Below are 18,933 nucleotides of genomic sequence, written 5' to 3'. Positions count from 1 at the left end.
GGCAGCTGGCTGAACTGAGGGCAGCTGGCTGAACTGATAACTGTACTGCTAACTGTGTTACAGACCCCACATTAACTTGTGGTGAAGGTGTGGATGGGGGGATATGGTCAGGAAAAACTGTTTCGGGGAAGTTTATTGCTTTACCTGAAGGAACCGAGGCAGACGTAAAAGGCTCCCCTAACATAGTCATTCCCTAAACTCGTGGTGCTTGAGTCAGTAACTTCAGGTTTAGAAACAACAGCGTGAACACAGTCATTAACCCTGAATGTGGGCTCAGCAAAGGCAGTCTTTGGAGCAGTGGCCATGGGTGAGACGGAAAAATTATTGTTATATTCAGAAGACACACAAAAAATAGCTCCAGAAAACACAGTCACAGAGTCTGACGCAGCATAAAAACTGTCCCTTTCACTCACCACAGCTGACTGCTTACATGTCCCTACATCCGGCTGTGGGGTGCCACGCCGGCGGCGCGAACGTCGCTTTCGTCTCAGAGACGGCTCCGACGGACCGGGTAATTCTTCGTCCGGCCGGTCGGACGGCACGTCCTCCATTGAAGCGAGTGGGCAAGCGGTAGCGGCGGGTGAAGGTGAAGCTCGTGAAGAACAAAATTCTGTACGAGCGGATGCAGTGAGTCCAATAACCAGGGGTAACTGGAAATAAGGTGTTGTAGGTTGGCTTCCACAGTGTAAAGAGACGCTTCTCCCTCATGCTCTAACCACTGGTTGATTAATTTAGAAGCAGAGTCGATAACGGCCTCCTGAAGCTCCCTGGTTGGGCTGAATGCTGCTGGATCCATATCTGGCTGGTCCGTACTGTCACGGCGAGTGAGATGAGCCGTGTGGAAAATAATGGAGGATCCAAACGCAGGCACTTGTACAGGTGTGAGGGTGATTTATTAAACACAAAAAGGAAATGGACAAACTGTGAACGGAGCAATGACTAAACTAAACTGGGAACAAACTAACCACAGAACACGAACCTGGACATGAATGAGAGCGGGCGGAAACAGATGATGGTTGACTGCAGGGAAACACACAGATGAAGCAGGGTGGAAACACAGACAGACCAGCAACTACAAACACAGAAGACGCGACTTAAATGCACACAGAGAAACACAGGGAGATTACACACAGGTGGGGGACACAGCTGGGAATAATCAACAAGACGAGACAGAGGTAAAACTGAACACACATACACTCACACTCACATGAGACGCAGACCTTCACAATAAAACAGGAACAAGAAACCATCACACAAAGATGCAGACTCGACACTGAGAGACAGACAGAAAATGACACATGGAACTAAACTAAACCTGCAAAAACATGACAACTCAAAATACTGGGCCAAACTGACCCAGAACCATGACACTTTCTATGCTGCCTTATGGTAAACTTTGGTAATATTGATGTATAAAGAACAACACTGGCTGATGATGAAATACAGTCAGCTGGCATGGTGACACTGCCAGTATTAACCTGCAGGGCTGGACTGGGACAGAAAATCAGGCATTTTGACTACAGACCGGCCCCCCAGGTATTAAAGCCATAAAGACTTTGAATGAAAACAAATGCTGTTGTGACAGTCCCATATGGAAAAGAAATAGTAAAAACTTATATGACTTAACTCATGAAAGTGGCCACTTTCATGAGTTAAGTCATATAAGTTTTTACTTATATAAGGCTTACATGATTTACTCATGAAAGTGGCCACTTTCTCATTACTTTCATACATTGTTTTAGTAAGTATCCAAAACATACAAGATTCATTATATAATCTTTCAAGGGATCTTATATCTGTTTTTACTCTTGTATGCTTTTCATACAAGTTTCACACAAGACAGATACAAACTTTATAAGATTTATAAATATCTTTTCCATATGTACACTGTCTTGTTGGTATATGTATGATTTCTATACATTTTATGTCAGATAAAAACTTTGGTTGTAAGATTTAGATAATTATTTAATAAAAGCGAGACATTTTAAATGAGAATAAGAAAGAAAAGTATTTCTTTGTGCCCCCCTCTCCCTGTTAATGCCCTACCTGCCCCCCTGGCAAAACTTTCCTAGATCCACCCCTGCACAGTTACCAGCTGTCAGCTACATAAAAAAAGGATCCTGGTGTTATTTGTCTCTCAGAAACAGTTCATAACTTCCCTTCAACTCCTTCATGTGACCTAAAAGATAAACCTGTTTCTCCATCACCTGTTCAGCTCTGATGATTCAGTAAGGACATCTCTTGGTTTCATCTTCATGTTTCCCTCTCACCACATATCCAAACCGACATCAAGACCAGCAGGTTTACAGTTGTGGCTCCAGCAAACATCAGCTGATACTAGAAATTAATATTAAATAAATTCTAACAACAGCTGATCAAGCTTAAAGGTGCTGCTGTTGTTTACCGCGACATCCGCTGGTATCTGAGCTTCACCGTGAAAACATAATCGTACATTTGATATTTGATTGAATTTTATTGTTTTGCCTTTGGGGTGGCACCTGGGGTGGCCAGTCTGGTTGGTGGACACGCCACTGGGTGAGGACTCTGTGGGGTTTGGCAGTGCTGTTACTGTGGGCCTGGACTGGAAGGGCCCAGGCCCCCTGCCCTTGATGTATTTTAGGGAACAGGAGTGCCTACTGGGGTCAGTGGGGTAGCTGGCCCCAGGAAGGGTGCACTTTGCCTCTACCCCTATTCCTTCCCTCCCCATCCCCAACTACCACTCTCTTCCCGCTCCATCACCCCCCACGCACATGCAGAAACAGGAGCTGGAAGCATGTAAATATAATAATAGCCACTGCAGCCGAGAAGAGTGCCTGAGCAGCCCAGTTGTAAGTGAGCTATTAAGACTCGACTGTACACCGTGTTCGTGTTTTCCTCTGAAACAATAAGCTCCGTTGGAGCAGCCATTCAACGCCTCTCTGTCTCTCGCTAGCAGTTGACCCAGACAACAAAGTAAAGCTAGTTTTCGGCTACGAGCCCGACACGGAACCCGACGTACGGTTTGGAGGCGCGGACCTGTTTTATATACACACAGAATAGTTTTCTTTACGAGATCGCTTCAAAAAGTGCAGCCTTACCTAATGTCCACCTACTGTTACTCATTTTATATTAAGATTTAAATATCTAGTTGGTATTGGTATGGCGAGTAACCTTCAGTAATAGGAATAAATCACACAGCAATAGGACATTCATGTAGTTGTAAAAAGCATGGTAATATATTAAGTCATCCAAAGTATTCAGAATATGTTACTCTCATTGAGTAACGTAATGGAATACGTTACAGAATACATTTTGGGGCATGTATTCTGTAATCAGTAGTGGAATACATTTTAAAAGTAACCTTCCCAACACTGCTTTCATAACACATACATAAGGGGCCTTGTGGGCACGCTAAATGGTGTACAGAGGACAGTCTGTGTATTCAACCTCACCTCTGGCATCGCTGCCCGCCTCTCAATTTTAAATACATGTAGACATTGAGGGTTATCAGGAGGGGTGCTTACACCTGCTGCTTTCTGGCAGAAAGCACCTGTCTGTCATGAAGTCACCCACTGCCTCGCTATCTCCACTAATCACAAGCCCACCATATCTACTGTACTTTCTGACAGCGCCCATATGACCACTGATGCTGTTAAAACACTGCCCAAACTCATCAACCCCAGAAGTGATACACTTGAAAAATGCTCATCAATGACAAGACTTTTAATTTGGACAAGTTCTTTACATTGAAAACATCTCACTGGAGGAGATTATTGATCTGTTAATAAGTAATAAGTCAACAGGTAGTGACGGTCTAATTTCTGAATTTTACAAAGCCTTCTCCAACGAGCTGTCACATTTTCTTTATTAGGTCTTCACAAAAGGTTAAGCAAATGAACAGCTACCCACTACCATGTAGTGATGACTACATGGCGCCACTACCACTGTTTGTTCTTGTTTTAGCCCATGGAATAAAGATGGTCCTAATTCTAGATATTCCAGAACTAATAAATAGGGGTGGGTTTAAAAAAAATTTTCAGTTGGCTTGGTGGTTAGCACTGTTTACTCACAGCAAGAAGGTCCTGAGTTCAATTCTACCATCAGGCCAGTGTCTTTCTGTGTGGAGAAATGACCCTAATCTCACTGAAAAGCACAGTGTTGCTGCTTTCAGGAACAACTGGAACTTTTTCAGGTTTTACAGATGTTTAAAAACAGTTGCACGATTCCTGTCTAAAGCCAGCAACAGGTTAGGATTTAGATGCTTAAGTATTCCCATCCCTGAGGTTCATTAACAAACTGTACAGTGCCCTGAATCATGGAGCCAGACTCCATTCCTCCCCACTTGTTCCTCCTAACAACTATGTCTGTTCCGAGATCCACGTCTGAGCTTATTTGCTTTTTTCTCCCATTTAACAGCCTGATTTTCGTAATGATTTGCATGTTGGTAAACAGAATCATCTTTGCGTAACCTTGCTTATGTTTCTTTAAGCATCAAGGCATGTCATTTACAGAATACCTGGTTTTAAAGACGCATAGGTATGGTCACATGACCAAAAATACCATTATATTTAGTTTTGGGAGTGACACCACTTCCAGAACTACATGTAGTTGTTTTTTTGTAAATAACAGTCTTTGAAACATTAGCATTATACAGTGCTTGGTGGTCAATGTATCATAGAAACATGTTAAATAAAAGTGTAACACTTTGGTGCCACTGCAAAAACACTTAATGACTGTATAGACTCAGAAAACCTGTTGCCTCAAAGGTTTTATAGATACCTACATACATACATACCTACATGTCCACTTGTTAACTTTCTGAAAATTACAGATAGGGCAGCTTGAAGATATCAAACATTTACATGTACAGTATTCTGTGTGAAGCTTTAAATTGGAACATTACCATATTCAGCAATTTTTTTTTTGCTAGATCTCCAATTAGAGAAGGAAAAGTTATAATCAGTAAACTGGTTTTGCATTTGATCAAAGCCCAGAACATACAATAATAGTTTAGATAAAAGTGTGTTTCTTCAGAAAGGTCACTCCCTTCTGGTTTCCTCATTTGACAGTAAAATATATGAAAAGAACAAACAAAGACCTTCTTAAAAGTCAGCTTCAGTCAACAGAGGAGAAGATAAGCTGTCAGGTAAGATATGCATCATTAATGCTAAATGTAAATTCTTGTATATGTTTATATTCTAAACATTATTCTAAAACCTATTAATGATTATTTAAAACATTTTTTAAAGACACAATGGATTTGAAAACCTTTTAAAAATAATTGGATATATTTTTTTTTCTATATGTATATAAACTATATACTAAGCAACTTAGACTGGAGATAAGAAACCTTAAATAAAAATCTTTGATAATAATTATGGTACAATATTGATCATGATCACTATATTTGTTATACAGAAGCAAAGAATGGAAGAAACCTGTTTATTGCTCATCCTGCTGCTCTCAGGTCAGTAATATTAATATTGCAAACATTTGAACTGAAACTTATAAACTCACAGAGACTGACTGATGTCATTTGGGTAATCAGATTACATGTACAGTTTTTTTTAACACATCAACCAAAAGCACAGTTAGAAAATCTTTATCTACTCCTACCACAACACCTGCATTACTTTTAAATTATCTTTCTTTTTATTTAAAAAAAATGATTTATAGAATGACTTAATGAAGCTATTTATATGAAAGCTATTCATTCTATTTTTAATTTTTTGGCTGCTGATACAACATAATTCCCCAACTTTGGGAATAAATAAGTTTTTTTTTCTTCAATTATTTTCTGCCTTGTTCTTATTATTGCTGTTACTTACAACAAGTCAGTGTTTTCCTAGTGTCGGTCCCAACCCAGATAAAACGGTGAGAGTTACATAAGGAATGGTACCAACACCAGTGCTGTTGATGGTTCCATTACAAACTGCTGGTCTTACACAAAGGAGGAGAACAAGGGAAGGTGTGTAAATAGAGAGAGGTAAAGGCAGTATGGTGTGTGAGAGTAAGGATTTTAAATATAGGGACTATGACTGTAAAGGGAAAGAACTGGCTGATATGTTTCAGAGAATGGAGGTATATACATTGGTAATGGAATTAAATAAATTAAGTTATGTAAACTTGTGAAAGAACAGTGCTGCTAAATTAAATTGTTTTAATTAATTTTTTCAAGATGGTGGTAGTGTTCAAGCCGTCTGACTCTGTCCCTTCGAGTGATATTTTTTGTTTTATTTGTCCTAAAAGATGCTAACTCTCTGTATGTCTATGACCGCCAAACGCTTTTGGATTTAAGATTCCCCTGTTTAACAAGTGAACCTTAATGCAATCATGGAAAGCAGAGATTTCTCCCTCCACTGTTTCTGCCCGGTTTTCCTGTCCCAGCCTGCCTCTGCTTTGCCTCGAAGCTACCCCAATCAACGAGGCTTGCTGACGCCGGGGAAGACCAAGCGGTCGACTGGTGAGCCTGAAGGCTGCCTTCTTATGTCCCGGGAATGATTAATACTGTGATGTGGCCAGATCTGTCTATATCAAACACTGGACCTCTCCGACCATGACCTACCCCTGTCTGGTTCCTGTCGCTGGGATTACTGAAAAACCCATGCCTGCGGCTTCATCACCTCTCGACATCATTGGAGAGGAGTAAACATCCAGAACTTGGAGAAGCCTTGCTGGGCGCCTATTTCCACTACTAACCCCTCGACTTCACTAAGGATTAGCCTTGCTAATGTTCGTTTGTTAGCTAACAAAACCTTTATTTTAAAGGACTTTTTTATTTATTTGGACCTTACGCTCCTAACGGAAACTTGGCTGAGAGCTCAATTGTTTTATGAACTCTTACCTTCCAATTATTTAACTTTGCTGAGGACGGGAAAACGGGGTGTGGAGTTGCGGCTGTCCTCAGGAAGAAGCTAACATATAAACAACTTTCAACAAACTTCTACTTAAGCTTTGAAATCTTAGTTTTTGAATTGGGGAACCCAAGCCCAACACTCATTGGAATAATAAAGAGACCCCCAAAATATAACAAAGATTTTATTCGAGATTTTTCTACTTTCTCAGCAGGAGCAAGTTATGATCAAATTTTAAAAACCTCCACTCCCACAGAATCGCTATTCAAATGTCTTGACGGAGTCAAAACCTGGATGGCTTCAAATTTTCTTACCTTCAGTGAGGATAAAACTGACGTAATTATTTTTGGACCAAGCTGTAACTTTAGTGGCCCAGATTTGGACTTATGTAATTTAATATCTGCTGTTAAAACACACGTAAAACAACTGGGGGTTTTCTTAGATGACAAACTTACATTTGAGAAACAAATTCACTCAGTTGTTCAGTGGTCCTTTTATAAGTTAAGGCTCCTATCCAAGGTGAGATCATTTTTATCCTTTAAAAACTTGGAACAAGCAATCCATGCGTTTGTCCTGTCTCATCTGGATTACTGTAATTCGCTATACATTGGTGTCTCTCAGTCCAGTCTGACACAGTGCCAACTTGTATAAAACACTGCAGCCCGCCTTTTGACTCATGTGAAGAGACACCAACATATTACTCCAGTGCTTGCCTCCCTTCATTTGCATATTAAGTACCTGCTACCTAAAAATATCATTTTTAGGTAGCAGGTACCTAAAAATGAAGGTTTTTGGAAGGTTTAGATTTGTGGGGTCAATTTGACCACAAACATAAAAGACTTTTGTCTTTCCGAGAAAAGTCAATGGAGTAAAAGTAAAATGTCCTTGTCTTTTATCACATTCAAAAACAAATAGTTTTTGTTGGGTTTTTCTCTTTTAAAAAATTGCATAAACATTTTAAAAACAATTTATTACAAAATGATGAATTTACTCAAGCATTCAAAAAGGTCTGCACCAACAGCAAGAGTCAACTGACATTTATTTAGCTTTTTAATTATTTAAATGCATTCTGTCTTATAAAAATCCATCTAGTAAGGTAATTTCCTGTCACATGTGGAGGGTCGCTCATTTGCAGTTGTTTACTTTTTGAAAAGTGAGTGGGTGGGAGCAAAATCTAACTTAAAGCCTAGGAACAACGGTCATAAATTGTTGACCATTACCAGTATTATCAGTATCACAGTAAATATACTAATATTCTTTAGATTTCTATATTTTCCAAGTCATTTTATTGACATGCCAGAAAACCAATTCTAAACGGAACTAGTAGCTAACACTTAATAAGCAAATACACTGGAAAGCTAACTCAGCTGCTTTCACTACGGTACCTAAGACACACAAGTTTTTGTGTGTCTCAGGTACACACAAGGACTGACAAACATGTGACTGTTTATGGTTTTGTTTCAAGTAAATGTCAATCAAGCAAATGTTGAAAAATAAGGAAAAAAGTGATATAGTTTACATAGATTTCATAGTTAGTTAAGAGATAAAGTGACTCTTTTGTAGGCATTCCTTTTAAGTTACGTTCTAATGTTGCAATACTAAGTACTATTATAGTAAATATCATAACAAATTATTTATACGTGGCAACTTCCTGCTTCTGGTAAACCTTCATGTAGTATAACTATTTGAATGTTTTTTATTTTTCAGTCTTTTTCAGTGGTTTGTCTAACAGCTCAGTTTCCACAATAAAAGCTTTTTATTTTTCTCAGGAGGACTTTCCACTCTTCCTCCCCACTCCAGAGAATACCACTTTGTGAACCAGCTGAAGACCTGGACTGAAGCTCAGAGTTACTGCAGAGAACACTTCACTGACTTGGTCACCATCTACAACAGCAACATCAACCAACTGCTTCTCTCAATGTCGCCAAGGATTAATGCCTTGTCTTGGATAGGGCTCTATGATGATCCTTACAGCTGGAAGTGGTCCATGGAGGGAAAACTTTTTTATGTTGGCAGTACACATGAATTTTTGATCTGGGCTAACGGCCAACCAAACTGTGTAAATGCAAAGGAATACTGTGTGGCTCTTCAGGGACAAACACAGATGGATGATAGACCCTGTGGAGATTCTTACCCTTTCCTCTGTTACAATGGTAGAAAAAAAGATTTGTTGCCATAGTTACCCTAAAATTTCATGATATTCATAACATGTTTTTTTTTTTTTTATTCTTTGTTTCTTTTAATCTTTTACAGCCAGCAGTACAAGTTACATCTTAGTGATGGAGAGCCGCTCCTGGTCAGCGGCTCAGTCGTACTGCAGGACATACCACACAGACCTGACCAGTATAAGAAGCAAAGAGGAGAAATCCAACATCACGCTCACTTTGAATGGATCAGGGGTTCAGTATGTGTGGATTGGCCTCTACAGGGATCCCTGGGCCTCCTGGTCTGACAACACAACCTCCACATTCACTAACTGGAGGTCTTCTGTGCCTGATAACTATCTTTCAAACCAATACTGTGGAGCATTTAATTTAATGTCAGGGAACTGGGATGATGACTTTTGTACAAGCAGTAACTATGTTTTCTGTTTCACAGGTGAGGTCCAGAATGCAAACACTGTAAGATCCTGTCATCATGTAAAACACTAATGTTTGTGTTTTATATGTGGTTCATTTTTAGCAGTGACAAAGCAAACAGTGGTGAAAATGAAGCTTCAGTCAGAGGCAGACATACACAGCACAGAGATCCAGCAGCAGGTTTCACAGCAGGTCAGCAGTTCAGTCACCAACACAAACTTGACACAAGTTCAAACTATGCTTCATGTTTTTCATCATCTAAAGACCTGATGGACATTATGGACAATGCCAGGCATCCTCTGCACACGGCCATTAACAGCCAGAAGAGTCTGTTCAGTGACAGGTTGCTTCTCCCCAAGACAAGAACTAACAGACTTAAAAACTCCTTTGTCCCACACGCCATCAAACTGTTTAACTCCTCTCTGGAGGGGAGAGGGAGGGGAAACAGGAGGACAAAGGAGGGGGGAACAACTAAGCTGTAGTGCCTCTTCACCCCACTGTGCAATACCTTTTGTGCAATACTTTTGTAAATAGTCAACAGTGCAATAGACTTAATACTCGAAATGTGCAATTCATTCACTTGTATTTTTATTTTTTAGTGTTGCGCTTATGCTTTATAGTAGAGTTTTGTTTAATAGATCACTTTTCACCAATGGTAGTAAAAGTTCCAATCTCAGCGTCCCTGCTCAGACATGATTTACTTATTTACACCCAGGAGAAAGACCTGGGTGTAATTAGCTAACTTGTACTACTTGTTAAGTTACTTTGATGTTACTCTGTAAAATGATCTGAAACACGCTGTCTCATAATAAAAACCTGAGGCTACAGCCCTACACACCAACAAATCCCTCTCCTAATGAGGACACGTGATCTTTCTCTGTTAGGTATGAACACAAAGCAAAGAAGGTGTGGCTGGAGTGTATCCCAGCTACGATGGGGCGAGATGCATGGTACACGCTGGAAAGGGCGCCATCCCGTCACTGGTTTAACACGGGGTGTCGAACTCCAGGCCTCAGGGGCCAGTGTCCTGCAGGTTTTAGATAACACCCTTGGTCAACACACCTGAATCAAATGATTAGTTCATTACCAGGCTTCTGGAGAACTTCAAGACATGTTGAGGCGGTTATTTACCTTTAAATCAGCGGTGTTGTATCAAGGACACATCTAAAACCTGCAGGACACCGGCCCTCGAGGCCTAGAGTTCGACACCGGTGGTTTAAAACATAAAGACAAACAACTATCCAGGTTTTAGGTTTAGAAAAGAACCGGTTCTGTTCGCTGTGAAATAACATAACGAAACTGGAATAAATTTAAAAACTTTGCGGAATCCCACAAAACACGCCTTTTGCTTTAATGTCCCATGCGGAGATCCGTAGGATATGAGCGCCCCACGTGACCGCTTACAGCAAACCTCAGCAGAGTAGCGACGGCGGGAGAAGAGTTGCGCGTGCGCAGACGTGGCTGCCGTCCTATGAAGCAGACCGAGCTCAAGTATCGCTCCTGTTCCTGTCGATCAAACACCAATAACACAGCGTCGCTGTCGCTTCTATCGACCCGCAGCAGCTGAAGCAGCCATGTGTTCAGCTGAGTCTCTGAGAGAGTTCATACAGGAGAGGCTGGCTGCTGTTTGCCAACAAATCTTCTGCGAGGTTCAGAAAACCATCGTCCAGTATGAGGAGGAGATCCAGCGTCAGCGCAGACTGCTGGATATCAGCCGGAGACCCGACACACACTCACACGGCTCAGGTACGGACACGTGTGCTGAGCTCAGGTTCCTCTCTGTTGATGAAGACATGAAAGCTCGTCAGCGTCTCCGGGATTTCTCTGATGTTAGCTGGGAGCAGAAAGCTGTTACCTTGGTGATTAATTTAATTTCGGACTCTAATTTGTGTAAAATATCAGACACTGGGCATCAGCTAAAGACTGCAGTCAGGTGTGTTTGGTTGTTTTTCACAGTCGTACTGAAACAATCAGTGCAGTTTGAGTTCATCTGTGAGATTATTGTTTAGCAGGAGTAAAACCCTGAAAAGAAATAAACGCCTTGATGCTGATAAAGCAGCGAGTTTAAGGCCAGCGTGTAGTTCAGGTTTTTAAGTCTTGAGCTGCCCCTGATTTCCTCATATTTTGGTAAACATAAATAAAATATGTGACCTGAGGGAGGTATCTATTTCAATAGGATGGAGCTGCAGCGTATATGCAGCTGTAAGTATATAGTCAGTTCCCCTAACTGGGCAAAACACTATAAAAAGGAAATTCATCATTGTTGTCTCCACCCAAGCTCACCACCACGGTGCATGCAAAAGTGGCAAGAAAAAGATGAGTTTCCGTGCAGCGCCTTCGCTGTCTGCAACGATATATTAAAAAAATAAAAGTAAACCACTCTCAACTACAATCAGTACACACATTGGAGCCTACTGATATAATGAAGAAAAACAACAAACAAATAAACAAAACAACATCGACAGCCACAGCTGTCTCAATAATCTTCAGCTCTTTGCTGTCGAGTTAAACCAGTCTAAAACAAATTAAAACAAACACTGGTGTTTCGGGACTTCGGCCTGCAGCCAAAAATCCATCCAGGCAAAGCTGCAGCATCTTGGCAATCTGTAAATGAAAACAGGACATCACTTACACTGAACAGTTGACCACAGCAGGAATATCCCTATTCACAAGTTAGGGTCACACCCTAATAAGTATCGGCAAGTGGTGGCGGAGTCCACTACACATTTCTCTGTAGGAATAAAACAGTGTTTCCTTCTACAAGAGTAAAAATGACTTTAAGCCTCTGCCAAACTACAGAAACTCAAGTGGGACATGTTCCGTTGCCTCAAAGGGGAAAACTACCGACAAAGGTCAGGTCTCACCTGTCACACATAAAAAGAAGAATTTGAAGCAGCTGTTCCAGAGAGTTTAGACTTTCAGTCAATTTTTTTCTTTATGCTTTTGTGGAATCAGATTAAGAATAATTAAAGAGACTAAAACACCAAATAATTTTTAATGATTTCATTATTACCATATTGTAATTTATATTTTTGATGGTACAACAGGGTAAAATGCCTGTGAAACAAAATTGATAAATTCAGTCTACAGTGTTGTTAAAGTCTTTACCCCCCTTCCTGATTTCAGAGACTGCGTCTTCTTTTGGTGTTTACTGGGTGGCTGGCATCCTCGTTGATGCATTGCTGCATCTTCTATTTCAGTCCATTATTACACTCTTAAATCTTCTCATTCCTTCATCTTTCAGGATCTTGCAAAGCTTGAAACGACCCATTAACGACCTATTAAATTAGTCAGACGATTTTGATAGTCGACATAATCGTGACTAGTCTACTGGTGGCAGCCCTATTAGTTAGAAAGCAAAAATGAGTGAATGTGGCCTGTTGTTTGTTTTTATTAAGGAGTTTTTTCATCATCTTTTTCTCTATTTCTCTCTTCAGAATTCCAACAGCTTCATGTTTGTGGGAAAGAGGAGCCTCTGACAGAACAGCAGGTCTTTAACCAGGAGATGATCTCCAGTGTGGACCAGGAGGATCCAGAGCCTCCACAGATGAAAGAGAGACAGGAGGAGGAACTGCAGCAGCTGGGAGTGAAGCAGGAGGCTGACGGTGTCAGAACTGATGATGATTGGCTCAAACTGCTGGCGACCATCTGGAAACCCGAGATAAAGCTGCACAGAATAGGTTTGTAAAACTGGGATGATTCACAGGAAGAAATAAAGGTCAGAACTTTAACTAGAAAAATTTGCATTTCCTGCGAAAATGCAGTGTGGATGCTTTAAAGCTGAAGCTGTATGCAAAAACTAGCGGAAAAAGCTGAAAACTTGCAGAAATTGTTAAAACTTTGCAGAAGCAAAGGAACTTTGCTAAAATGGAATAACTTAGCAGAACTGCAATATCTTAGAGGAAACATAATACTTGGCAGAAATACAATAGCATAGCAGAACTTAGCAGAAATATTGTAACTTACCAGAAACATGATAACTTCTAAAAAATACAAGAATTTAGGAGAAATAGTATAAGATAACAGAAAGAATGTATTTAGCCAAAAATACTTAAACATTACAGAAACACTATGATTTACAAAAATAGTACAACAGAGCAGAAATGCTGTGATTTACCAGAGACACTGTGATGAACTATGAATATTGTAATTTTAAATCAATACTATGTTTCAGCACAAATACTCTGGTTTAGCACAAATATTATAACATAGCAGAAATACAATTATATAGCAGAAATGCTATATTTAGAAAGAAAAATATAATATAGTAGAAATACTATGATTTAGCAGAAATACTACAATATAGCATAATAACAATGATTTAGAACAAATACTATGATTGAGCAGAATAGCAATAACTTAAGTGAAAATACTGGAAAAGTAAAATGACAAGATGAAAAAAAACAGAACATGGTTAAGTTCCCTCAAAACTAATTTTTGTTCACCTGTGAAAAAAAAAAAAGAGCCTGGGAGCTGCTAAATTTGAATCCACAGAGGCTGTGTACTTTTTCCTGCCAAAACAGGTGCACACACGCAGCACAGAGACAGGATTTTTGCTAGGGCTGAACGATTATGGAAAATAATCTAATTGCGATTTTTTTTGCCCCAATATTGCGATTGCGATGCGATATGCGATTATTTTTTTAAGGTCTTTGTCTTCTGTATTATTAAACAAAGACAAGCAATACATCATATAGTATGGCCAATACTATATTACATTAATTTTAAACTGTTCTTTCCTGGAAGACAGACCTCTGTTATGATGACATGAGGTGATGCATGAATTGATGACTGACATTTTTATTTAACTTCTTCAATCACAACAGTATATTTGAACATACACAATAGTTTATTTTTAGCTTACAAACATCTGAGCATAAAGTGCTGACAAGGAACCCTGGTGTAAACATTAAAATGAAAGTCAGTACAATGTGCAGATTGCAGAAATATACAGTCATTCAATTAAAAAATAATATTAAATAAATAAAACTAATAAATAAAAAATACACACATCTTACTGATCTCTGCAGTCAGTAACATTACACATAAAGTGCAAACATAATAGCAATTGTATAAACACACACACAAACACGCCTTTAAAGTTTAAAGGCGTGAAATTGGACGGTCTAGTTCTGATTAGCGTCACCGCTGTCTCGGTGGAGTTTAATAAACTCGGCCGTCTGCTTCTTGCTATCTAAAATATAACCAGACACTGGCGTAAATTCTCGACTGTCTCATACTTCTGTTTAATAAGTTTTCTGTTTGACGTTTAGTCAGCTGTGTGAAAACCAAGGAGGAACCCACCCGGGGGATTAATAAAGTTTTATTTTATCTAATCTAATAACTTTAATCTCAGCCAAACCGATTTACTCACGAACAAACAAAACACTGAAAAAAGCCCAACAATAACATTTTTAGGTTGTCTAAGTGACTTATATATCACGTTTAACCCGAGCAGCGAAACTCCGCGGTGATCTGAAAATGATGTGCCGGGAGTTGTGCCGTTCTCGGCCGCATCAGTAATCCTCGAGCTCCCGGCTAGCTGTCGAGCTGGTGGGTAGCAGACGCCTCTGAAAACGTCGAAGCACTTTTGCAAATATGGGATATCTTGATAAACCGAGCAGATATTTGATGTTTACACAACTACTTTCTCGCCTGAAAATATGTTAAAAGTTTATTTTGTGACCCAGAAAGATTAGTATGAGTAATTTTAAAACTTAGTAGCGGCCGCCATTGCTGGAAACTGGAGTTTGGCTGGGCCGCGCTATGAATTCTGGGATATGGTAGTAATTTGGACAGCCTTCGGCGCGTCGCTGTGACGTAATCGGTCTACAAATGCGGCCTCAGGAGGATGCAGCCCATGAATTGTATAATATAATCGCAGTATAATCGCAGCCTTTGCGGTTAGAAAATTGCACTTGATCATGTCGCGATATTATCGCAAATGCGATATATCGTTCAACCCTAATTTTTGCAGTCTATTTCTCATAGTGAGGACTCCCCTCAAACAAATGACCACAATTTCCTAACTGTATTGGCCAGAACGGTCATTTTTACGCCGTTTTGTTCAGAAGATATGGGGGAATCGTCAAGTGTTGACAATTTATCATTAAAATATGAATTTTTAGAGATATATGACATCGATGACTTGTTGGCTTAGAAGCCACAAAGGCCCCAATATGCAAATTTGAATGCCTCAGCCCACATATATGATTGGCTGGGAAGCCGTGCAGACCCTGATTTGTAAATTTGAATGTCTCAGTCCTCACAGAGGATTGGCTGCCTGGGGACCTGGCAGAAATATATAGAAATACTATGATTAAGCATAAATACTACATTTAGCAGAAATACTGTATTAAGCACAAATCCTATAAAAAGCAGAAATACTATATTAAGCAATATAAATATCCTATAAAAATCCTATAAAAAGCAAAATTACTGTACTATGATTTGGTAGAAAAACTATAATTAATCAGAAATACTATATTTAGCACAAATCTTATAAAACAGCAGAAATGCTATGATTTAGCGCAATAGTAATAAGTTAAACAGAAAAATTGGAAAAGCAAAATGGACAGCTGAAAAAATGCTGAACATGCTGAGGGTCCCTCAAATATACTTGTTAAATGAAAAAAAATCGGCAAAAAAAACCATATAACAGCCACACAATCACAAATATGGACACATATGGAAACACACATGCACAGAGAGAGAGACACACAAGATCCAAGAATGGAATGTGCAGTTTTTTGCGCTATTGGGGGTCTGGGGACCCAGAACCGGTCAGTATCTGGTGTGACCACCATTTGCCTCATGCAGTGCAACACATCGTCGCATGGAGTCTATCAGATTGTCAATTGTGGCCTGTGGAATGTTGGTCCACTCCACTTCAATGGCTGTGCGAGGTTGTTGGATATTCGTGGGAACTGGTACACGCTGTCGTATACGCCGGTCAAGCACATCCCGAACATGCTCAATGGGTGACATGTCCGGTGAGTATGCTGGCCATGCAAGAACTGGGACATTCTCAGCTGCCATCTGCCCTGAACAATGTGAACCATGATTCATCCGTGAAGCGCACACCTCTCCAACGTGCCAGACGCCATCGAATGTGAGCATTTGCCCACACAAGTCTGTTACGGCGACGAGCTGGAGTCAGGTCAAGACCTGGTTGACATTCCTGTTGTCAGCATGCCAATTGCACGCTCCCTCATTGCTTGTGGCATCTGTGGCATTTTGCTGTGAGACAAAACTGCACATTCCAGGGTGGCCTTTTGTTGTGGGCAGTCTGAGGTACACCTGTGCACTACTCATGATGTCAGATCAGCATCCTGATGTGGCACACCTGTGAGATGGGATGGATTATCTCAATATAGCAGATGTGCCCACTACCACACATTTGGACTGATTTGTGACCACTGTTTGGGAGGGATGGTTATATTGTGTATCTGGGATGAATTTTAGGTCTCTACGTCCATCCCATGGGGAATGGGAGCAGTAACAAAGGTGTTGCGTTTATATTTTTGTTGAGTGTATATAAAAAAAATGTTTTCATTTGTCTCTTCAGACCTTCAACGACTAAATGTCTGTGAGGACGAGGTGGAGAAGGAGGAACCTCTCACAAACCAGGAAAACTATAACGAGGAGAGGAGCTCCAGTGTGGACCAGGAGGACCCAGACCCTCCACAGATTAATGAGGAACAGGAGGATCTCTGCAGCAGTCAGAAGGGAGAGCAGCTGGGAGTGAGGCAGGAGGCTGATACCTTCATGGTGACTCCTGCTTATGAGGAAAGTGACCACAGTGAAGCAGAACCAAACAGTGAGCAAATCTCTCACAGCTCTGCTGAAGCAGAGAGCCAAGATCAGGAAGAAAGTCAGCATGTGGACTCGGGGTCATCTGAAAATGCAGAGGTGAAGACAATCAGACGTCGCAAAAAGAAAAGTGACAGTAATAAAGTGGAAAATCCTGCTCTGTCAGAGAGTCAGGGTCAAAGTGGGGCAAGAAAAAAGACTGAACAATGTGACATCTGTGGGAAAAGTTTTCAGTTTAAATCACGCCTGACTGCACACGTGAGACGTCACACAGGTGAGAAACCGTATTCATGTAGCACCTGTGGAAAGGCGTTTCTGTTTAAATCCCAACTGAATATACATATGAGACGTCACACAGGTGAGAAGCCATATTCTTGTAGCACCTGTGATAAAACGTTTGTCCTTAGATCCCTGCTAAATGCTCACGTAAGAGTTCACACAGGTGAGAAGGCATTTTTGTGTAGCACCTGTGGGAAAGCATTCACTTCCAACTCACAATTGACCACTCACACAAGAGTTCACACAGGTGAGAAGCCATATTCTTGTAGCACCTGTGGTAAAACCTTTAACTGTGCAACCTACCTGAAGAAACATGTCAGAGTTCACACAGGTGAGAAACCTTATCCTTGTAGCACCTGTGGGAAACAATTTAGTCAATGGATACACATGAATCGTCACATGAGGCGTCACACAGGTGAGAAGCCATATAGCTGCAGCACTTGTGGGAAAAGATTCCCTTACCAATCAGGATTGAAAGTTCACATGAATACACACAGGTGACACGGTTATGTGAAGGCTGCAGAATCTGTGGGAAAAGATTTTGTTAATGAGACACGTGATAATTTATGTTGCCTAAAAGTGTTATATTTAGAAAAGGTGGGACAGAGTCATAGCAGTGTGTAGAGCTCACACTGACCAGGAGTCAAATCACTGCAACACCCGAGTGAAAAGATGACCGATATTCAAATTAGCATTTTCTGTCCAGAGTAGTAAAAACTCTCAGCATTCTTTATAAAGTTCATTACATTATTCTTATAGTTGTATCAGAGAAACCCTGATGTTACATTTAATGATGGTTAAAGTTCAGTGTGCTCCTTTTCTATAGAAAAGTACATTTTTACATTTAGAGAACATGCACCAGAAAAGTCATTCAATTTGTGTTTGGTTGTTTATTTGTGTGTTGTAACAATGCTTTTTGACAATAAATCCTATACCATTGCAAAGTCTATTTATTTCTCTTTAAATGGAAGCACATTTATAAGGAAAATTTTATTCATGGGTTGAGCAGCAGAGTTGAGAATGTAGATTGCATCCACGACAAACAGCTTATTCTGCTATTGTGTCATAATTTTTAGCTTCCAGAAGACCAGGTGCTGAAAATCAGGTGCCTGATCGGCTCCTGACTAGCAGAATCTGTTATAGCAGTTAGACAGATCTAGCAACTTCAACCTGTTATTCCACAAAACCAAGTTTCAGCATTATTTGCAGTGAGACAAAGTACTTTTTGTGCTTAGTTGATTTATTTCAGCAAGAAATATAAATTAATCAACTTGTACAGATACAGCAAAAACACTGAAGGGGTCCTCACCGATTACCGGCTGATGGGCCACCGTAATGATATCCATGTCTATGACAAGGAAGATGCAAGCATGACTAATGATGACGCTGAGAAAAAACAGTGGTAATGTCTTATGTATTCAGCAGGGGGA

At 40.2% G+C, this 18,933-nt stretch overlaps 2 protein-coding genes across 2 annotated transcripts in view; both read left to right on the top strand.

The window, feature by feature from the left end:
* The window catches only part of LOC309703685 (stress-associated endoplasmic reticulum protein 1), a 157,608-nt gene that overhangs the window by 61,777 nt on the left and 76,898 nt on the right, over positions 1 to 18,933 (top strand). The gene's annotated exons all lie outside the window — the stretch shown is intronic.
* LOC309703550 (uncharacterized protein) lies at positions 10,770 to 18,530 on the top strand. The gene is made up of 3 exons (XM_082528458.1): positions 10,770 to 11,158; positions 12,850 to 13,092; positions 16,980 to 18,530. Exons 1-3 carry the CDS (start codon positions 10,987 to 10,989, stop codon positions 18,002 to 18,004), a joined length of 1,440 nt encoding a protein of 479 aa, XP_082384584.1. The 5' UTR covers positions 10,770 to 10,986; the 3' UTR covers positions 18,005 to 18,530.

Source organism: Aulonocara stuartgranti, assembly GCF_965226115.1.
Source record: "Aulonocara stuartgranti genome assembly, chromosome: 3".
In the NCBI taxonomy this organism is placed as follows: Eukaryota; Metazoa; Chordata; class Actinopteri; order Cichliformes; family Cichlidae; genus Aulonocara; species Aulonocara stuartgranti.
Note: the sequence above shows the minus strand (reverse complement) of the source record. Positions and strands in the feature narration are given on the sequence as shown.

Excerpts from the sequence above, each read along its gene's own strand:
- LOC309703550 (XM_082528458.1), top strand. The coding sequence starts at position 10,987 with ATGTGTTCAGCTGAGTCTCTGAGAGAGTTCATACAGGAGAGGCTGGCT. Across the intron at positions 11,159-12,849 it reads CACACACTCACACGGCTCAG|AATTCCAACAGCTTCATGTT; the intron begins GTACGGACACGT and ends TTCTCTCTTCAG. Across the intron at positions 13,093-16,979 it reads GATAAAGCTGCACAGAATAG|ACCTTCAACGACTAAATGTC; the intron begins GTTTGTAAAACT and ends TTGTCTCTTCAG.